The sequence below is a fragment of the Melanotaenia boesemani genome, chromosome 15 (genome assembly GCF_017639745.1).
Source record: "Melanotaenia boesemani isolate fMelBoe1 chromosome 15, fMelBoe1.pri, whole genome shotgun sequence".
NCBI lineage: Eukaryota > Metazoa > Chordata > Actinopteri > Atheriniformes > Melanotaeniidae > Melanotaenia > Melanotaenia boesemani.
Window position 1 is genome coordinate 19,423,378 of NC_055696.1, and position 20,700 is coordinate 19,444,077.

General features: G+C 40.6%; 1 protein-coding gene across 1 annotated transcript; it reads left to right on the plus strand.

Moving 5' to 3' along the window:
• Nucleotides 1–1,177: 1,177 nt before the first annotated feature.
• Nucleotides 1,178–14,126, plus strand: ncf1 (neutrophil cytosolic factor 1). The gene is made up of 11 exons (XM_042009092.1): nt 1,178–1,278; nt 1,390–1,470; nt 1,581–1,656; nt 6,185–6,350; nt 6,456–6,514; nt 6,737–6,859; nt 7,613–7,720; nt 7,814–7,931; nt 9,748–9,855; nt 13,162–13,340; nt 13,432–14,126. Exons 1-11 carry the CDS (start codon nt 1,207–1,209, stop codon nt 13,593–13,595), a joined length of 1,254 nt encoding a protein of 417 aa, XP_041865026.1. The 5' UTR covers nt 1,178–1,206; the 3' UTR covers nt 13,596–14,126.
• Nucleotides 14,127–20,700: the final 6,574 nt, after the last annotated feature.

Below are 20,700 nucleotides of genomic sequence, written 5' to 3' on the forward strand. Positions count from 1 at the left end.
CCGATCTGTGTCGAAAGAAACGTAGTCTGAAAGGTTATGTCACATGTCATTGAATTGAGATTAACGGCACAATTATGTGCCGGTGAAAGTGGTACAATATCTAATCATTTAATTCATCTTTGAGCATAACCACCAGACAACTACTCCCAAAGTACACAAACAGGTGAAGCATCCATATTTACCTTCGTAAAATTGCCTTTCTCTGCACATGCACATCACTTCACGGTCACGTACCAGTAACACTTCAGTGTGCTGAAGATTGAATTAAAATGATAATGTGAACAACAAAGCAAAAAAAAAAAAAAAAACAAACAAAAAACAAACGGATTTGAGCATTAAGACCTGCAGTGTGAATGTTGTCCAGTGTGGGAATGGTTGTGAAACCCCTGAGGAGAGTCAAAGCTGCACTGCAGGAGCAGGTGCAGGAAGGTGATTCATGAGACCATCTCATGTGTTCAAAGGTGGTTTTCCAGTTACATGACCCAACCTGATAACTGGGAGTAATCAGATAATTGTAATAATTGGTAATAAGTCCAGATGCCTTTATTTAAGATCTAAGAGGGGTTATAAGGTTATCTCCATACTATCCAGAGTCCATCATTCTACAAAGAGAATGAAAACGTGTGGAAAACATTACAGAAAGCTTCCAGTCTTCCCAGGCATGGACATCCCAGCAAGTTCATCTCAAGGTCAGACTGTAGAAAAACCCCAAGATTTACATCCCAGACTCTCCAGGACTCAGTTAGCAAGTTAAACGTTAAAGTTCATGACAGTCCAGTTAGAAAAGGCTGAACCAGTAAGGCTTGCTTTTGAAGGTTTGCAGGAGAAAGTATCTTCTCTCTAAAAACTGAGACAGAGAATCTACAGAGGTCTTTATTTAGGCTCTGACACAAATTTTCAGTCTTTATTTGTTTGAAGGACAATCCTTCAGTTATTTTCCCTCCACAAAACTGGTGTCTTTGTTCTGCAGCAGATCAAGACCCACAGATTAATACATTTATTATTGGAATTTATTCTTGTTGCAATTGAGAAATGAAAGCAACTTCTATTTCCTCCCTCTTTTCCATTGTGATGAAGTTATGACTTTCAAAGACCTGTAAAGAGGAACTAAAAGTGTGTGTTGATGACACACACATGTTCAGTAAATATATAGGCCTTGTTTCTGTTTCCACTTCAGTTGGACTCTGTCCGTCTGCTGGATTTAACATGGAGGCGATCTATGTCAGACATGTGGAGCTGTTGGGCTTTGAGAAACGCTTCTTTCCGAGTCTGCACTATGTAAGGCTAACATCTAAACAACATCTAAACTGTGTTATTCATGGATTTAGGCATTGAAATCAGCTCATGGTGTTGTGTATGATGTGGCTGAAATGTTGAGTTTATGTGCAGGTGTACATGCTGATGGTGAAATGGAGCGACCTCACGGAGAAGCTCATCTACAGGACATATCCTGAAATCCACACTTTCCACGTGAGTTCCTCTGCTCTACATGTAGAAACTTGGCTCACCTTTGCAGCTAAAGAAGGAAGAATTTCAGAGTTCGAACCTGAAGTCTTAAATATTTTCTGTTTTGGTCACAGAAAGAACTGAAGGAGATGTTTCCAATCGAGTCTGGTCAAATAGAAAGGAAGGACAGAATCATCCCTTCCCTCCCAGGTAATAAAAAAAAAAAAACTTAACTTGATCTGTTTTTGCAGATATTTAAACAGCTGCTGAGGGCTTTATTGTATGTCCATTCTGTTCGGTTACAGTCTAGAAAAAAAAACACATAGATGTTTTCAGCATGCTGTAATCTTTCAGGAAGCACCTGCGATTAGCAAACCCATGCAACTGAACCCACTTCTCTTTTTCTATTAAATGCAACCAGGTGTTAACGTTAAGCTCTTGAGCAAACACTATAGTTAAATGCATGCATAAAAAAGAAAAATAACACAACAGTAAACAGAAGTAGAACATTTGCATGTTGCATAGAAAACTAAATATGTAACAGTCATGGCAACCTCATACAGATGTTTTTCCAGATTTACACGATGCAAATTTGTTTTTGTTAAAATAACTTGTGAGTTTATAGCAGCAGAGCAAACAATGAGATTCCTCATCAGTTTCAACTTTCATTGCTATTTTCATGATCCAGTTCTTATTCATTCTCCTCCTCTTCAGCAACCTCAGGTTCATCATCATTACCAAACTCTTATAACTAATAATCCCACAAGGAGAAATTATTTAGCCACTATTCACAAAACACCACAATCACTTCACAACAGTAATAATTTTACTAGAAACCAGTAAAATCATAAAAAGCCAAAGAAACAAAGTGAATTAAAATATGTAACAGCTGCAGGAATAAAAGACCTTCTCAGTCTAACTAGTCGCTCACTGGTTAAGGCCTTAGAGGCACTGCATGGGATGGCCTTCACAGTGCAGCACTGATCTCAGTTTTGACCCAAATTTCCACTACAGTGACCTAAAGTGTGTTTGCTATAAAATCCTATCACTGACCCAGCCCTGTTGATCTTTTCTTATCCTCAGAGATGCTGCCAGCCCAGCAAAGTAGCTCCAGCACAAAAGAAAAACACTGGCTAAAATGGCTTTATAAGACATTTAAAAGTTTAGAGCTGATAAAGAAAAGTCTGGGCTGAGCCTTCTTCATTTCCAGTTTAATTTACTGCTGTAATGAATACCAAGATATTTATATGACCGATCTTCTGACCACTAACTGTCATAGAGAGGACCTTCTTCTTTTTCTTTCTAAAATCAATCGCCTTAAAAAAAATTAAGTCACACCAGCGGGAGAAAAAGTTCTGTAGCTTATGCCACTGTGCTGGCTAAGAAGACCCACTAAAACAGTATTGTCGAAAAAATTTTGTATAGGATGAGACAGCTATTTTCAGCAGTGAATAAAAACTCAACTAAAAGTTTTCGACGAGGGGCTGTATTAGTTAATATTTTTTAACCATCACCTGACAAACTGAGGCCATGTCAAATATCCAGGCAGGGATTTTATTATTCATTTTAAAATTAATCAGTTTATTAATTTATTCATTTGATGTTCTAAAATGAAAAGCAATGAGCAGATGCAAGCTCCAGAACAGTAGCAGTTGGGTCACTTCCCAGGTTGAAAGAGCTGGTGCTGACAGTTAGCCACCAGGACTGAGTCCTGTAGAGTCAGCAGCTGCTAATGGTTAGCCACCAAGACTTGGTCCTGCAGAGTGAGTGAGTGTTACCGGTTAGCAACCAGGACGGGAAATTGATGCTACAGTTCACAGAGACTCACCAAAACTGGACAATAGAAGATGGAGAAACGTTGCAGGTCTGATGAGTCTCCATTTCAGCTCCACATTCAGATGCTAAGTTTAGAATTTGGTGGAAACATCATGAAAACATGGATCCATCCTGGATCAATGCTTCAGGCTGCTGCTGGTGTAATGGTGTGGGGGATATTTTCTTGGTCCACTTTGGGCCCCTTAGTACCAACGGGGCCTGGTTTAACCACCCCAGCCTACCTGAGTATTGCTGCTGACCATGTCCGTCCCTTTATGACCACAGTGTAGCATCTTCTGATGCTATTTCCAGCAGGATAATGCACCATGTCACAAAGCTCAGATCATCTCCACCTGCTTTCTAAAACATGACAATGAGTTCACTGCACTCCAACGGTCTCCACAGCCACCAGGTCTCAGTCCAGTAGAGCAGCTTTGGGATGTGGTGAAACGGGAGATTCTTATCATGGATGCAGCCGACAAACCTGCAGCAACTGTGTGAGACTGTCATGTCGATATGGAGCAAAACCTCTGAGGAAGGTTTCCACTACCTGGTTCCATGTATCACACCAAAAATTAAGCGAGTTCTGGAGAAAAAATGTGTCCAACCCAGTACTAAAAGGTGGACCTGATAAAGTGGATGGTAAATGTATTTTTGCTGCGGCAAATTGGATGTGAGACCCATGGAAAGTGTCACGCTCAAGCATGAAATTCGACAATCCTGTAAAAAAAAAAAAACATACTCAAAAAAGGTAAGGAAAGACTAAGTGCTAATAATGCCAAACGTATTTTATTCCATACATTTTGTAGAGTGTAGCACTTTTTTTAATATTGAGCTGGTCTCAATTAAAACACTTTTTCTAACACATTCCTTAATCAATTTGTTGGATGTCTGTGAAGAAATTGTCCTGTATCTGAAACAAAATATAGACGTGACACAAGTCACTCAGTGTGACATAAAAATGTGCAAATGTAATTTTGTGGATATTTTCCCTTTAAGTTCTGTTTCACTTTTTACCGGCAGCCATTGGTCGTCATAGAAACGTTGAGATAAAAGTCTTCATTGTGGTCTTTCTGTTCCTGTTTAAATTCTCTGAGCCACTTTGGGTGAAAACTGAACTAGAACTTTACACATTCTCCTTGTGAAACCTTCATTACACAAGACATGTTGCAGTATTGAGAAAGCAGCAAGAACAAAACTTCAGTACTGACACAACTTTCTATCTTTGAGCAGGAAGAAGCTCAAACTAACTTTACAAAGATTTTTGTCCTTAGTAGGGGTTCCATTAAAACCCCCAAATTTGCAAAGACTCAATTATTATTTCTGAATAACTGTTTTTTATAAGTTGATTCTTTTAATTTACATTCAACTCTAATTTTAAAAATGTTGTGACTGTGTAAAATGTGATTAAAACAGAATGCAGCTTTCTAGATCTCATGAAGCCATATTTTAGTCCCAGTACAACTAAAACAACATATCAGATACTGAAACGGAGACTGATAGTGAATCTGATGGCACAAACACAAACACATCTGTAAAAAGTTGGATTAGGGGCAACAAAAGGCTGGAAAAGTAAATGGTACGTATAAAAAACAACTAGAGGAGCATTTGACAATTAAGTTAACTGGCAACAGGTCAGTAACATGACTGGGTATAAAAGGATCATTTCAGAGAGGCAGAGTCTCTCAGATGTAAAGATGGACAGAGGTTCACCAATCTGAGACAATCTGGATCTAAAAATTGTGGAACAGTTTCAGAAAAATGTTCATCAGACTGAGAAGATCCCACCATCTACAGTGTAGAAAATCATCAATTGAGTTAGAGAATCCGGAAGAATCTCTGTGTGCATGGGACAAGGATGGATGCTGGTGATCTTCTGCATTAAAAGCAGATGTGATTCTCTACTGGAAACCACTGCATGGACTCAGGAAGACTTCCAGAAACCACTGTCTGGGAACACAGTTCACCCTGAAATCCACAAATGAAGGTTAAAGCTCCATAATGTAAAGAAGAAGCCAGATGTGAACAGGATCCAGAAACAGCACTGTCTTCTCTGGACCAAAGCTCATTTAAAATGGTCTGAGGCAAACTGGAAACCTGGATGAAAATGTGAACTAGTTTTTGGAAAGCATGGACGGCGTGTCCTGCAGACTAAAGAGGAGAGGGAGCATCCAGTTTGTTATCAGTGGACCAGTGAAAAGCCTGCATCTCTGATGGTATGGGGCTGCATTAGTGCCTGTGGCATGAGCAGCTTCCACATCTGTGAATCTCCATCAATGCTGAAAAGTCCATGGAGGTTTTAGAGCAACATCTGCTCCCATCCAGGCAACATCTCTTTCAGGAAAGGCCTTGCAGATTTCAGCAAGACAATGCATCCATCACAAAAGCATGGCTTCACAGGAGAAGCGTCCAGCTGCGGAACTGGCCTGCCTGCAGTTCAGACCTTTCACCAATACAAAACATCTGGAGCATCATGGAAGCAGAAATCCAGCAACCAAGGTCCAGGACTGTAGAGCAGCAAGAATCCTGCATCAGATCAGAATGGGACTACATTCCTCTCCTCAAACTCCAGCAGCTGGTCTCCTCGCTTCCCAGATGTTTTCAGACAGATGTTCGAAGAAGAGGGGATGCTACACCATGCTGAACATCACCCTGGAACTACTTTTTTCAGACGTGCTGCTGCCATCAGATTCACTATCAGCTCATAATTTCATCAGTTTCATCCTACTTTCAGTTTCATCATCTGATATGTTGTTTATCTTCTACTGGGAATAAAATATGGGTTGATGGGATCTGGAAATCACTGCATTCTTTTTTTTATTATTTAAATGAAAATATTTTTGCCATGTCTACATGAAAAGAAACCTGTCAATGTTAATTAAAAGTGTGTTTCTCACCTGGAGCTGCTTATTTGTGTCCCCAGCTCCGAGATGGGTGGACACCGAGAAATCAAGACATTCCAGGAAAACCACCTTGGCTGAGTACTGCCAGTTTCTTGTCAACCTGCCACCTCACATCTCCCGGTGCAAACACCTTTCCCAGTTTTTCAAGGTCCGACCAGAAGACGAAAACCCACCTGCCCCAAACACGTCAGTGCATCACATGAACATGGCTGCTCCCAGAGGAAATAAAAATGTCTAAATGCTCTGTAAACTGCTTGTTCGCGTTTGCTGATTGTCAATGTTCATCTTCAGATTGAAAAGAAACGAGACGTTTGTGGTGTCCAGAGAGAAAACCAGAGGCACCGCTTCTGGTAGGGTCACTTTAATGTCATATATTCATGTCATATATAGCTTCATATTTTCCATCTGTACACACAAACATCTATTTCTTGTATTTAGAATCCTTTCTCTGGTTGTTGGTTTTTAAACCTACAAGGCTTTTGGGGGGTAAATCTAGAGTTTTTGTGACTTGAATCACACAGATGTTGCAGTTTTTTCTCTTTTCAATGTAACTCCTGCATTTGTCCCCTCAGAGATTTCTGGCCCCATCATCCTGGACACCTACAGAGTGATTGCTGACTTCGAAAAGACGTCCAAACACGAACTCAATCTGCACACTGGAGACTTCGTGGAAATTGTGGAGAAAAATCAGAATGGTGAGAAGGGAAAAAAATTTGAAAGGGTGATTACAAGTCCTTAAAACTGTCAAATGAGTTTATAGAAGAAGAAAAACAAACAAGGCATTTAAAAAAAGTCATGAATTAGTGCTATACAAATCAAGTTGAACTGAATTAACAGAAAAAAATTATAAATGATTTTTATAGCACTTTTTCTGCAAGGACCTGCAAGTGCATATACCTTTACTGCAAAAAACAACAACAAAAAAAAAAAATGTATTTAAGAGGCACTACAGAACTTTTGCGGATTTTCTCAGTGATGTTCCCCCAACAATGGCTAATTCGGCTAATTAAAATCTTGCATCCAACCTATACTGTGATATCTCTCCAGCCAGTCTTATCTTGACTCATCTTGTCTCTTACTCTGTTTCTTTCTCTCTTCCTTTTTCTCTCTTCCTACGATAATGTCTCCCTGTGTTTCTTTGCTGAATCAGCCACGGTGCTGTGGGCCAGTGTGTTTATATCTACTTACTTGGTGTGTAAAGTGAAACTCTGCTGCAACTTAACGTAGCATCCCAGAATATAAAGTTGTGAAGTGGCTTTTCGGCCTTGGGAAGCTGCTGGACAGCGACGGCTCTAGAAATGCACATAATAGATGCCACCGTGGTGAAAGAAATGAACGTTTGTTTTTTAATTTTCAGACTGTAATTCTGACTTGAAGATAAACAGATTCATGTAACTGATTTTAGCATAAGTCTGTGCATCTCTGTGTGTTTTTGTTGCTGTGTTCAGGTTGGTGGTTCTGCCAGTGTGAATCCAAACATGGCTGGGTTCCCGCATCCTACCTAGAGCCTCTGAATGGACCAGAGGAGGCAGAGGAGCCTGAACCAGACTATGAAGGCAAGTGTTGAGTGGGCTGGATGATTGTGTCTTTCCTTGTGTGCATGTGTGTGTGTGTGTGTGTGTGTGTATTAAATTGTTGTGTCCCTGCAGGAGAGCTGCATATCACCACCAACGCCTACAAGGCCGAACAGGAGGACGAGATTTCTCTAGACATTGGTGAAACCGTAGAGGTCATTCACAAGCTTCTGGATGGTTGGTGGGTTGTCAGGTATGGTATGATCTCTACACAATAAATACAGAAAATAAATCAGAATTAGGATTTGAACCTTGTAATTATGAGATAGAGTACAACAAAATAATGGGAGAGGTGAGGGTACACTTCCGATGCCTAAGATTCATTCATATTTGACAGATTTCTTCAATGTCAGAATAATTCTGTGATAATAATTAGTTCATCCAACATCACAAAACAAAAATGAGCTGCTAACAGAACATTTTATAACTAAATTTTCTAAAATGTTTTCTAAAAAACCTCCTCAGCTGATTTTATTATGGATAATCTCCACAGTTGGATGGAGAGGCTGGAAACTATTGTACTGAAGCAGACAACCCACAAACTAAATCATTTGCTGCTTTGCTTTGGTTTGGTGCTGAAGCTACTTGGATTAGCTGCTATGTTAGCTTGTCTACTTGTATATGTAGCAGCAGACTGTACAGTTCAGTGCTGCTCCCTGCTGGTCACTCAGCTGGAACTGCAGTTGCTGGTTCCAACCAGGCCTCACAATGCTAATCATTAGCTTCTCCATTGCTGAGGCACATCTGGGACCATAGATCAGTGCTGGGTGTATCACCAAAATTAACTGGTATATTTCTCAAAATTATACTGGTTTCATGGTATTTGATGGTATAAGTGTTTTTCCATGCATGACTGGGTTAGCCACATTTTTCACTGAAAAAGAGAAGAATTACTGGAGTAGATTTTGTAAGAATAGTTTATTCCATTGTCATGATAACCGTGCTTCATAAAAAAAAAAAAAAAAAAAATTAAATTGATTTTCACAGTATTTTGATCACAGACCTAAATTTATTTTTCTCCATAGAACTTATCAGAACCGTGTCTGGCTGTGTATCGGCCTTCCAAAAATTAATGACTTGGGTAGCATGGATAGGTGGAAGTTTCACAAGAACCTCCACCTATCAATGTTTTTTTTTTTTGTTTTGTTTTTTGTTTTGTTTTTTTTAAAGAGATAAACCAAAATTAATAGACAATTCCGTATAAACTTAAAAATAAACTAAAATGAACTTAGATCCTTTCTAAAGTGCTTAAAATAATGTATTTAACCTCCACTACCTGACATTAGGCTACCAAAGAAATGATTTGTAAAAATGTTCACAAAAAGGAGTGTCTAAACACTTAAAAAAAATGTTTTGCAGCTAAGGTGGTGCAGGAAATTTCTTGTGAAAATTTTAAACATTGACCCTTTAAAACCAAATTATCCCCAGACAACAGTTTAGTCTTTGTGTTCAACTAGAGGCTCTCTGTGTTTGTGCAGTAGCTGCTTCCTCCCTCTCCTCTCATGTTGTTCGAGACGGCTGTTGGTGATCAACTAATGGCTTTTCTTTCATGTTGCGTTTGTTTATCGTTCAGCTGAGGAGGAAACTAGTGGTTCATGGTTCACACGTCACATATTTACCCCAAAGTATTGTTGATGATGCAGAACAACAAAATAGAAATACGTTACATGCTGCATTTACTGACCCTTGGACAAATTACGTTTACCCAAGGAAGGTCAGTTAATGCTCCTTCTGTTGATACAATGCAGTAAAAACAGGCAAATTTCAGGCATAGTTGTGCATGGTAATTAATCCTGATTAATTAATTAATTTGTAAACTGTGATTAATCTGATTAAAAATTTTAATAATTTCCCAGCCCTATTTTAAACTTAAAGTAGGCAAATATGGTTGTTGGTGGAAACAGGACTTCTGAGTCACTCATCTGTGAATTCTTGTTTACTCAGAATAGGTTGGTCATATATTCGACTCCTCTAAACCTAATCCTGTCTATTGGTCATGTTTTCTGCAGGAAAGGAGAGGAGACGGGTCATTTTCCCTCCACATTCCTGCAGAAGGCTGGCAAGAAAGATGAAGTAGGAAGGATGAACCCAAGAGGACAGAAACCTCCACCCCGCAGGTATTCTTTTAATTTATTTTTTGGTTTTATCTCAACAATATGTTATTGTTAAAAATAAGATGCAGTCATGCAGTTTGCTTCTGGGCCTTCATTTTCATCTGTTTATTGAAGTGTATTGTATTAACTTGGAAAGTGACAGTTTTTCTGATTTAACAAGATAATAATAAAAATGTGTTTTAGGGGATAATGAGTGCTGCTTGTTGGCATTATTAACAGGCTACTTCTAAATGAGATCTGCTCCAACATGTCCTGCTTGTTGAGTTTCATTCAGTCTGACCTGGTTTTAGGGTTGACACACTGAAAGATCCGCTTGTCTCTTAGTTAAATAGAAGGTATTGTCATGAGTTTGCTGACAATGCACCAACACTTGACGACTTTGTGATTGTTCAGGTGGAAAAAACAGTTAGGTTTGCTGGATGTGGCCATATTTCTCCAGAACCAATCAGGACACTGCTCCGGCTTGTTCTCCTGTCTGAGCTGCACTCCACAGGAATCCAGTATTTTCCAACTCTAGTCCCCAAGGGCCACTGTCCTGCAAGTATTGGATGTTTCCCTGCTGCAACACACCTGAAGCTGTTGGAGATCCATTTTATTTGAAGAAGGTGTGTCGCAGCAGGGAAACAGCTTATACCTGCAGGGCAGTGGCCCTTGGGGACTGCAGCTGGTGTTCTCTGACAGTCATCCGGTTTTCCCTTCATCAATAAAGAGCCCCGTGGTTTCTGGAATGTGGAAAATTGTTGAATTTGCTCATATCAGGCGGAATTTTCTGTTTTCCCTAGTAATCTAATAGTTTTTCATGGTGTCTGAGCCAGATGTGCATGACATTACCTGAACTGGCAGGAAGTCAATAATGGCTAAGACACCAACAGAAACACCCAAGTTATACAAAAAAATAGATTGAATTCCACCATAAGTTTCTTTAGATAAAAGTATAAAGCTGCCTCAGTGTTTGGTGAAGCCTTAAAAATCAGGAGGGAGTTGGCAGAAAATACGAGCAGCTTCTATCAGACTTTCCCCTGAGTGTTTGAGCTGCATCTGGAGGCTGAAGATGATCCATGAGGAAAAATAGAAATGTCAACTAAACTACTATAAGAGAGACTGCTGTGTAGTAGAAATAAAAATTATTAGGGGTGGTAAATTTAATCGTCTCTACAATGCATTGTGATGTGAACATGGTCAATTCTGCATCAATGCAGCAACAAAACTTAATAATTATAATGATGTAATGTATAGTTTGCCGCCACTTGAGTGTGTGGCGTGATCTAATCTGCTGCAACAGCTCGTTAGATCCAAGGCTGAATCAGTTTTGAAACCTTTATTTTGGAAAACTTCAAAACTAAGCAAACAGAAAATACATCAGTATCTCACTGGTAATACTTCCATTGTCTCAGGGAAATAACGTAAGATTACACATGAAAATGTATTAAAAAACAATGTTAACTTAAGGCTAACGTCTATGGAAAATACCATTAGCAAGCTAGTGATTAGCAGGCGCAAACTAAAGGGGTTACAACAACTTTGTCCATTAACAAATGTTTACCTCAACAATAATCTCTGTGTTCAATAACAAATTGACTAGAATACTTACATGAAAATGTTTTCTGGCCCTAAAAGGGAACATGAAAAACATCTTATTAAGTTCCATTTTCTGTTTGAACTAAGGAAAGACTGGAGGGACAAAACACACTGCTTTACTGCAACAAAATCTCACTACTAGAGGACCATTTTTGAGAACAGAATGTTACAGTATAGTAATTATGTTTCTTGATTTTCTGGCAACGGAACAATAAACTTCAATAATGAAGTTGAAAATATCGTCATTGTTTACATGTTTATGATGTTTCTCAATATCAGGACATTCAGATTGATTTCTGAAATAATTATAAATAAACAGGGAGTTCATAATTATCTGTTTGTATTTATTGATAATTCAGCAATGTGCAATGATAAAGCAAATTGAGGAAGCAACACATAATGATGCATTGTGTTGTATCGTTAAATCTATTTGAATCATTGACAAGATAATCATAACTGTAATCGAAATGAATTGTGAGACCAGTGAAGATACACAGCCCTAAAAACAAGTAGGCAGGCCGGGATACACAGGCAGAAATGATTGACAGACAGCAGCTCAGCTCACTAGCAAGATGCAAAGCAAGATTACCAAAGCAGCTACACCACAGAGCGGTCTTTGAGGTGGAAGACTTTTCCCCTCCTAAATCTTCTCAGCTACACATGAACAAGGTGATCCTGAACCATATCAGTCTGAGCCGTTAGCACTGTTACACTGGCCTGTCAGCAGCTCTGGAAAGCTGTGAAGACTCGCGGCAGGTTGTGGCAGCTACAGGAAGTGCTGCTGGATGTTGCCGCTGCTTCAGTTTGAGCTGCTGTCTGTTACCAGATGAGGATCAGCAGGTAAAGAATAAAGTCTGGTATTACTTTCACACCCCTCAAAAGCACAAATCCGTCCCATTACAGGAATATTTAATCAGAAACTCTGTGAAAGAATTGAAGTCTGAAACTAGCAAATCTACACCAGATAAGTTCATTTTATTTTCATCTTTTCATATGTGTTGGTGGGCGTGGTTTTCTATGTCTGCAAGGCGAGGACCGCCTATCTACATCTGGAGGGAGGGGCTGTGGGGTTTTTAAATTTTTTTCGTGATGTAGATAACCTCTTTATGTCACAAAAAAACATAACCTGCTTTTACCCTGTAGAGGGTTAGTGTTAGCCATTTTTTTACCCACAAAATCCCATTAAAAAAATTTAAAAATACAAATTTTATCAACAGTATATGTGGTTTTCATCACAGTTAAGTAACACTGTGTTGTTTAAAGCTCAAAAAACACATTTTTGGGTGAACTACCCCTTTAATGTTGTGTGTTAAGCTTAGGGTGTTGGGGTGATTCTGTCTGAAGGAAGAAATTTGAAAAACATTACTACTGGTCCCGCTCAGATCTTTTTAACACATATTTTCTATTTTCCAGGTCTTGTATTTGGACAAGTTGAATTAATCATCTGCTTAAATTCAATGACTTATTAATAATGCTGACAAGCAGAGCAGAAACACGGCAGTTATTATTATTATTATTATTAATTCTGAAAAGCAGTTTTTTTTTTTCTTCAAGCTGATATATCTATGCCACTAAACTCAAATAAAATACAATAAAAGAAGCTTCGTGTTTGCAGACCCAACAGTTGGCTCAAAATCAAATTTCCAGATCGTAATAGCGTAGATTAAGGTCTGCAACTTTTTTCCACCGCTTGTTTCCTGATAAACGTCAGTGTGTGTCCTTCTGTCTCAGATCCACCATCAGAAACGCCAAAAGCATCCACAACAAATCTCGCCAGCTACTTAGTCAGGACGCATACCGCAGGAACAGCCGCCGATACCTGCAGCAGAAGGGCAGCCGCCTCGCCACGCCGCTCAGGAACTCCAAGAACTCGTCTGCAAAGTCGCCTCTGAGGGAGAGGAAGAACCAGGGTAACGAAGAAGACAGCCGTCTCTAGGGGAAGTTATATCTGAAAAGACGAGAGCTGAACTTTTCTTCTCATCATTTGTTTCTGACCGACAGATAACATTCCTGAGATGTCTGGCTCCGGCTCCGAGAGCGAACCGAAGAAGGATGCTCCCGTAGTCCCACCCAGACCCAGTCCAGAGCTCATCCTGGAGCGTTGCACCGACAACACGCGCAAGAAAGTCAGCATCCACAAAGCCCACAACGGCTCATCAAGCTAGCAGCAGGACTCGCCGCGTGGAAAGCTACTGGATCATTTGGAGGGAGGAAGGAGGCTTTGATATGTCCAGCTTTGCCGCGTTCTTATTTGCTTGTATACAAGACACACGAGAAAAAGAACATCTGGCAGTAGTTAGTGAAGATGTTTGTTTTGAAGTTAAGTCATATTTACCAAAACAAAACCAGCTCAATGTCATGATTACTGTTGATGATAAAAATGTGTCAAGACAAATAAATGCTGTTAGTTTTAGCTCTTGGCATCTCAATATTTACATTTCACTAAACAAACCATAAATAAAGTGATTAGAAAAATATTCATCTGATTAGTTGAACATAAAAAAATCCTTGTAATTTGTAATTTCTTAAATTATGTATAAATTAAATCAGATTTTATTTATAAAGCATTTTTCATACCAAAAAGCAACACAAATAAAATAAAACAAGCCTTTGCACAACAAAGTATGACTGAGCAGTTTCTAAATATTCTAGTTTCTCCTTCACACATGCACACACACATACACACAAGAACGCAAGTACCCCTCTCTATTTCCTCCTTCACCCTCCCTCTGTTTTACCCAAACAAGAGCTCCCACCCCCTCTTTTCTTTGTCTCTTCATTGAATGTAGGTATACTAATATAAAAATACTAATAACATAACCTGCTGTGCTTTAAAAGGAACTTCGACTACTAGTGTCGACAAACCTTAAAGCTCCAGTGTGTAAGATCCTAGTGGTGCGCTAATGTAATGCAAGCAACTGAGTAGTGCTCTACTAGAACCTCACCACTTGAGCGCATTATTACAACTACAGAAGCCACGGAGAGTCATGAATGGGAAAATGTCAACATCTCACAGAAGTTCAAGTGTCCTGTCAGGTGGTACAGAACGATACATAATTCTGTTTTTTTTTTTATGCCGATAAGTTACAAGCATGCCCTCCATGTATTTGGTACCAAGCTACTGCTAATAGCTAATGTTATCGTGTGAAATCATTTTGTCGTGACTTGCAGACTCAGAGATCATGTGATTAAAGGAGAGAAAGAGAGAGTCAAAGCAGGGGCAGTGGACCTGTAGGCACTGCAAGAGGAAGATCCAGTGATGTAACTTTACTCTGTGTTTAATAACATGTATTTCAGCTGATTTAGTAAGGGAGGTGGGCGAAGTATTGATTAGAAATAATTATTATCTGAGAGATATTTTTGTTAGAATGCTTGCGGTTCTAGTGATTAAATCACGACGAGAAACTGGTATTACTTTGGTTTATTGTCTGACTAGAAGGAGGACAATAAATTATGAAACACAAGGGAAAGCTCTCGGAAAATACGTCTGAAAGAAGTGCAAAGGAACTTTTCTGCTGTAGGCTAACTAACAAATTAGCCGTTTCTGCTGTTTTATATAGCAAATAACAGTAAATGATCTGACTTAAATGGGAGGTTAAAGTAGTTGCTGGACTACCCTGCCCTGTTTCTAACATAACGCCAAAATAAACTTCACTGTTAGATAGTTAACTTACCTATTCAGCAGAAAGCCTGCAACCTCCGCTTCAGTTTTGAAGTCCCTCTCCTTCATCAGTTGCCTCCATTTGGTAAATGCTCCAACGATGTACACTCTCATTTTGTCCTGGTTATTATTTCTTTTTCTTCTCTTGGCTATTTTTTCCTCCGTCTAGCAGGGCAAAGAGTACAGATGGTCCTCCATTTCAATGTAAACTGGCAAGCTGAAAGATCCACAATTATCTTTGCTTGTTCATCCCCTCAGGAAACACACAAGGATACACAGGTAAAAGGCGTAAGGCTAACAAGTTTGTTCCCTTTCAGCTACTGTATTCAAAGATGGCGATGCAACATTATAATAATGTAAAATTAACATGGCAAGTCACAAAAATAAGTAGATTACATTTAACCGCGTTAACAGATATCAAAGTTTTCGTGTATGTAACGGCACATTGAAAACTTTGCGTGGGCATTTGGGTGATTTGGGTGTCTGAGGAGACAGCAAAGGCTCACCTACCAGATGCTTTTCAAAACTACTCTGATACTCAAGTGGTGCAGCTGCACTGAGCTGTGGTGCCTACCACCAAACTCAGTTCTTCTGCAGAGTGAGGTGTACTCTACTTATAAATCTTGCCGCACCTTTAAAGGGCTGATTGGAATGACCCTTCATGGTGCAATAACCTTGCACTGCTGTTAGAATACTACTTAAGTACCAGTGCCATTTTATAACAACATTGTATTAACACACTATATTTGAAATTTATAAGGGATGCAAATAGTTTTTTTTTTTGACAATATTCTTCAATACTGAATATTTTGACAATATCCATGACATGTCAGTATGAATGTGCATCACTAATGTTTGTTTTGTCTTCTGCTGTGAAACAAATACTTTAATGGAATTATTTGAACAGTCAAAATTAAATAACTGGAACTGTACAATAACACACCAAGAATTCATTTATCCAACATTTAGGGTCATCATTTACCGTCATGTAGAGGTATTTTGGTAAATATGTATAAAAGAAAAATACCATCTCTGGCGCAGGGTGTTTAGCATCAGGTGTCTCGATAAATGTACTGCGAAATGTCATCGTAGGCACAAAGGGTAAAATCTCACCATTCCATACCAGTGCAGCTTTACCTCAGTTTGCCTTTGCCATGGTCAACTCTGAGGTAATTGCAGTCAATATAACTGTGCATTTGGGCATTCCATATCAACTAACCCGCATGGCAGCCTCTCAGGTGGGTCATAGATCAGCATATCAGGGGATGCGCCCTGCCAAAGGTGCATGTGGATGAATCCCTAGCCCAAATGATCTGAAGTTCAGGTTTCTCAGAGCTGTAGAGTCCATTACGGCTTCCAGTTCTCTCTGCATACGTGTTGTTTGACGTGTGCTCCAGATGATCCTCTTTCCCAGGTTTTCTTCTACAGTTGGCCCTTTAACATAACTCAACAAATCAAAAACTCAGGTGCTGCACATTGGCATTGTGTTGATTCTAAAATCTCGTGCGACTATGACTTTGTCACAGACAGTGATTTCAGATACAGCTGTTGTTGGTTTGTTGGCACATAAGTACAGTCTGCTGGCTTTAGGTGAGAGTCTTCAGCTTTAGGTTAACATCAGTAGCAACAGTAACTATTTTTAGAACACAGTGTAGTGTAACATGTCCGTAAACACTGACTTTGCATACTTTACTCCACTTGCTGAAGTAACACCTGGTCTGGGCTTCAATAAAACCATCATGTCCACCTGGCTTCACTCCCTAGTCTCTCCTATGTAGGTTTTGTTGAAGATATTTTTTTTCATAAATTATATTGGATGAATAAGCAGATGTCGTAGTTCTGTGTGAGGTTTTACTGCTGTGTTAATTCCATGTTTTCTCATTATCCTTTGTTTTGGTTCCGTTATTCCCCAGATGTATGGTATGGTTACTATGTCTATGTTTTTGTTTTCAGTTTGCATGTGTTTAGTCTTCCTTCTTTTTGTTTATTTTCTTTTCTTTTGACTTGTTGTTTTTCTTTGTTTATGGCCCATTTTGGATCTTGACAGAGTGAGTTGAATGTGTTTTTCCTCCTCCTGTTGATTCTCTTCTTCTGTGATGATCTTGGCCCGCTCGTATAATGTTCTGACAGCTGATAGTGTGTGTGCTGTGGTGTGTTCTGACGTCCAGACGAGATACTGGTCAGTGTTCTGATGTCCAGTGCAGATACTGGTCCGTGTTCTGATATCCAGAGAAGGTACTGGTCTGTGTGAGCTGGTTTTCTGTAAACAGTGATTTTAATGCTGCCATCGTCTTTATGTTTCCACTGCTGTCCGTGTTATTTAGGTGGTCTGGGAGTTCCTGAGCATTTCCTTTTATTACTTTTCCAAAATATCATCCACGTATCTCTTCCACAGGGTGGGTCTGCAGTGGATGCTGTGTAGATGGCTTTTTCTTCCAGGTCCTCCATGAAAATGCGACTCATTATCGCTGAAAGTGGATCTCCTGTTGCGAAGCTGTCTTTTTGTCTGTAGATTTTGTTTTTAAACGAAAATATGTGGATGTTGCAACAAACTGTAGGAGTGTGGTATTGTCTTCAGCTGTGAGGTCTGTGTGTTTTTAAGTGTCTGGTTGTTCCAGAGGTGTTCCTGTATGATGTATAAAGTGATGTTGATGGGGTTTTTGTGAATAATGAAATTACATCATTCCACAGGAATAGCTCTACAAAAAAAAAAATCTGATTTGTTGTAAATGAGGATGTTTGATCGCTCCTATAGTATTGTCCTTGTCCTTATTTGGATATGCACAATGTGCTTCAAACCCATCCCTGTCAGATATGGGTACAGACCAAAGCGTGTCACCCATAGACACCGCAATCCGCAAAACCTGTCCTTTCCAATGGCGTGCACGTCAGCCACACCCTCTGTTACCTCTCTGGAACTGTCAGTCTGCAGTGAACAAAACAGAATTCATCAGTTCATTGATAAATCTCTCTGACATTCAGGTCCCAGCCCTGACTGAAACCTGGATCCGTCCAGAAAACACAGCTACACCAGCTGCCCTTTCTCTCAATGTAGAATTTACCCACCCAATTTACCCAAACACCTTGCTCAGCTGGACGAGGAGGTGGAACAGGCATTCCTATTTCTAAAAAGTGGAACTTTACTTCTGTCCGTCCTATGGCTAACTGCTCATCACTTGAGTATCACGCAGTAAAGGTCTCTACACCCATCACTGCATACATTCTGGTCATTTACCGCCCTCCGGGTGGCAGTATAGATGAGTTTGTCTCTGAAATGGACATGATTCTCTCTGACATTCCTGATGATGGCACACCACTAATTGTCATGGGAGACATGAATATTCACATTTGCAAACCACAGGCAACTGACTTTCTGGCTCTCATCTACTCTTTCAATCTCAAACTGGTACAGACTCCTACAACACACAAAGCTGGCAATACTCTTGACTTGGTGCTGACCAGAAACTGCTCCACAGCCAACCTGTCCGTCACCCCGCTGCATCTCTCAGACCACTTCCTGGTTAAATTCTCTGTCTTCCTTCCTCATGTTAATCAAGTGGCTCCAAAAATGGTGTCCTACCACAGAAACTTGAGATCCCTCAGACCTACACAGCTGTCTGATGAGGTTTACTCTACCCTCCCTTCCCACTCAGACTTCTCTTTACTGTCCGTTAATGAGGCTAGGGAAACACTCTGCTCCTCTCTCGCCTCCTCTCTGGACAAACTCTGTCCTCTGGTGTCAAAACCAGCCAGACAAAACCCTCCCAGTCCATGGCTCACAGAGGTTCTGAGGGAGCACAGAGCCGGACTCAGGGCTGCAGAAAGAAAGTGGCGCAAATCAAAAGAGCACACTGACTTGTCTGAGTACCAGCAAAAACTTGAAACTTTCACATTCAGCCTAAAGGCGGCCAAGATAGCCTTTTATCAGAACAAGATCTGCAATGCTCCCAACACACGACAACTGTTCATGGTGTTTAACTCTCTTCTATCTCCACCACCTGCTCAGCCTCCCACTGTGCTGACTGCAGAAATGTTTACCTCCTACTTCACTGAAAAGGTTAATACCATCAGTAACCAATTCACTGAGCCTGACCAACTCAGCCTTACCAAACCAGCTACTGGTGCCTCACCCTGCTCTTTCCGCTCTCTAAATGAGGACGAAGTCTCTAAACTTCTAGTCAGCTCAAAACCCACAACCTGTCCTCTTGATCCTGTTCCCTCTGACATCCTGCAGAGCATTTTACCTACAGTCAAAACTGCAGTAACCCATATCATCAACTCCTCTCTTAAATCCGGTGTCTTTCCTTCTGCCTTCAAGCAAGCTCGGGTTACCCCACTGCTGAAGAAACCCACACTCAACCCAGCCCAGGTTGAAAACTACCGGCCGGTCTCATTGCTTCCATTCATGTCTAAATTACTAGAGCGTGCCATCTTCAGTCAGGTCTCACAGTTCCTCCAAGACAACAACCTGTTTGATCCATATCAATCTGGCTATAGGCAAGGTCACTCTACTGAAACTGCTCTCCTGTCAGTTACCAATTCCCTACGGCTTGCCAGATCCACTGGTCAATCCTCAGTCCTTATACTGCTGGACCTGTCGGCTGCCTTTGACATGGTCAACCATCATATACTGTTCTCCACACTCTCGGAGCTTGGCATCTCAGGATCTGTCCTGCCATCCTTCTTTCTCACCAGGACGATTGGTGACGCATAGGGGCTACTGCTTTCTCTGATCACCCAAGATGCCAGCAGTTGGTTTATGTGAGACTTCATGGCCTCATATTCCAACGAAGGAATACGCCGATATCGCTGCCGCACTGGTACATCGTCTAGCAACGGAATGCTATGCATGATCAAATTGGTGCAGACAAGATCACCACCGAACGCAGAGAACACTGACTCATATTTACACAATAATGCTCTCACATCATGCTGCTCAGCCACAGTAAGCATAGAAAGATCCAGAGACAAAATCTTCTCCTTAATAGAACCGGACTCGGCAGTGTGGGTCCTAACCGTAGCTACAACCTGCTCTTGAACGCACGGAACCTCTTGCAAATTCGCGGGCAAGCTAACGATCGTGACGGGGGACAGTACTCCAAGGGGGCAATGCTGCTTGAGCGTAACGTATGATACCCCCATGTTTACCACCGGGACATACGCCGTACCCCTACTAATCCATACCAGAGATGGAGACACCAACAGCCCTCCTGGTAAGCCCAATGCAGCATCCAATGGCTCAACTAACGCAGCACCAGCAGATGCTAACACCGCAGAACAGGTAGCAGTTATAAAGTTAATGGTGCCCACTGGGACCACCACGGACTTTCTACCACGAAGCTTGGTAATACTAGTTCGTACAGTAAGGTTCCGAACCTCGGCTTGTTGACACAACTGCAAGGCGGGAAGCCAAGAAGTCAGAGCCCCTGAGACTGACGGAAGTTCAAACAACCCAGGCCCATGTTGGTCAAACAGCTGCTGATAATATGCTTTTATAATGTTCATCCCGATAATACCCGGGGCTGGAGATGTACCGGCTCGTCCAGGGGGGTCCCTAACAACCAAAATCCCTCTCCTGGGGATTACCACCCCGCCTATCTCAACATCAG

Bases quoted from the DNA above. Each gene is read 5' to 3' on its own strand.
- ncf1 (XM_042009092.1), top strand. From the start codon at position 1,207: ATGGAGGCGATCTATGTCAGACATGTGGAGCTGTTGGGCTTTGAGAAA. The intron at 1,471-1,580 runs GTGAGTTCCTCT...TTTTGGTCACAG, and splicing joins CTGAAATCCACACTTTCCAC to AAAGAACTGAAGGAGATGTT. The intron at 6,515-6,736 runs GTAGGGTCACTT...TTGTCCCCTCAG, and splicing joins AACCAGAGGCACCGCTTCTG to AGATTTCTGGCCCCATCATC.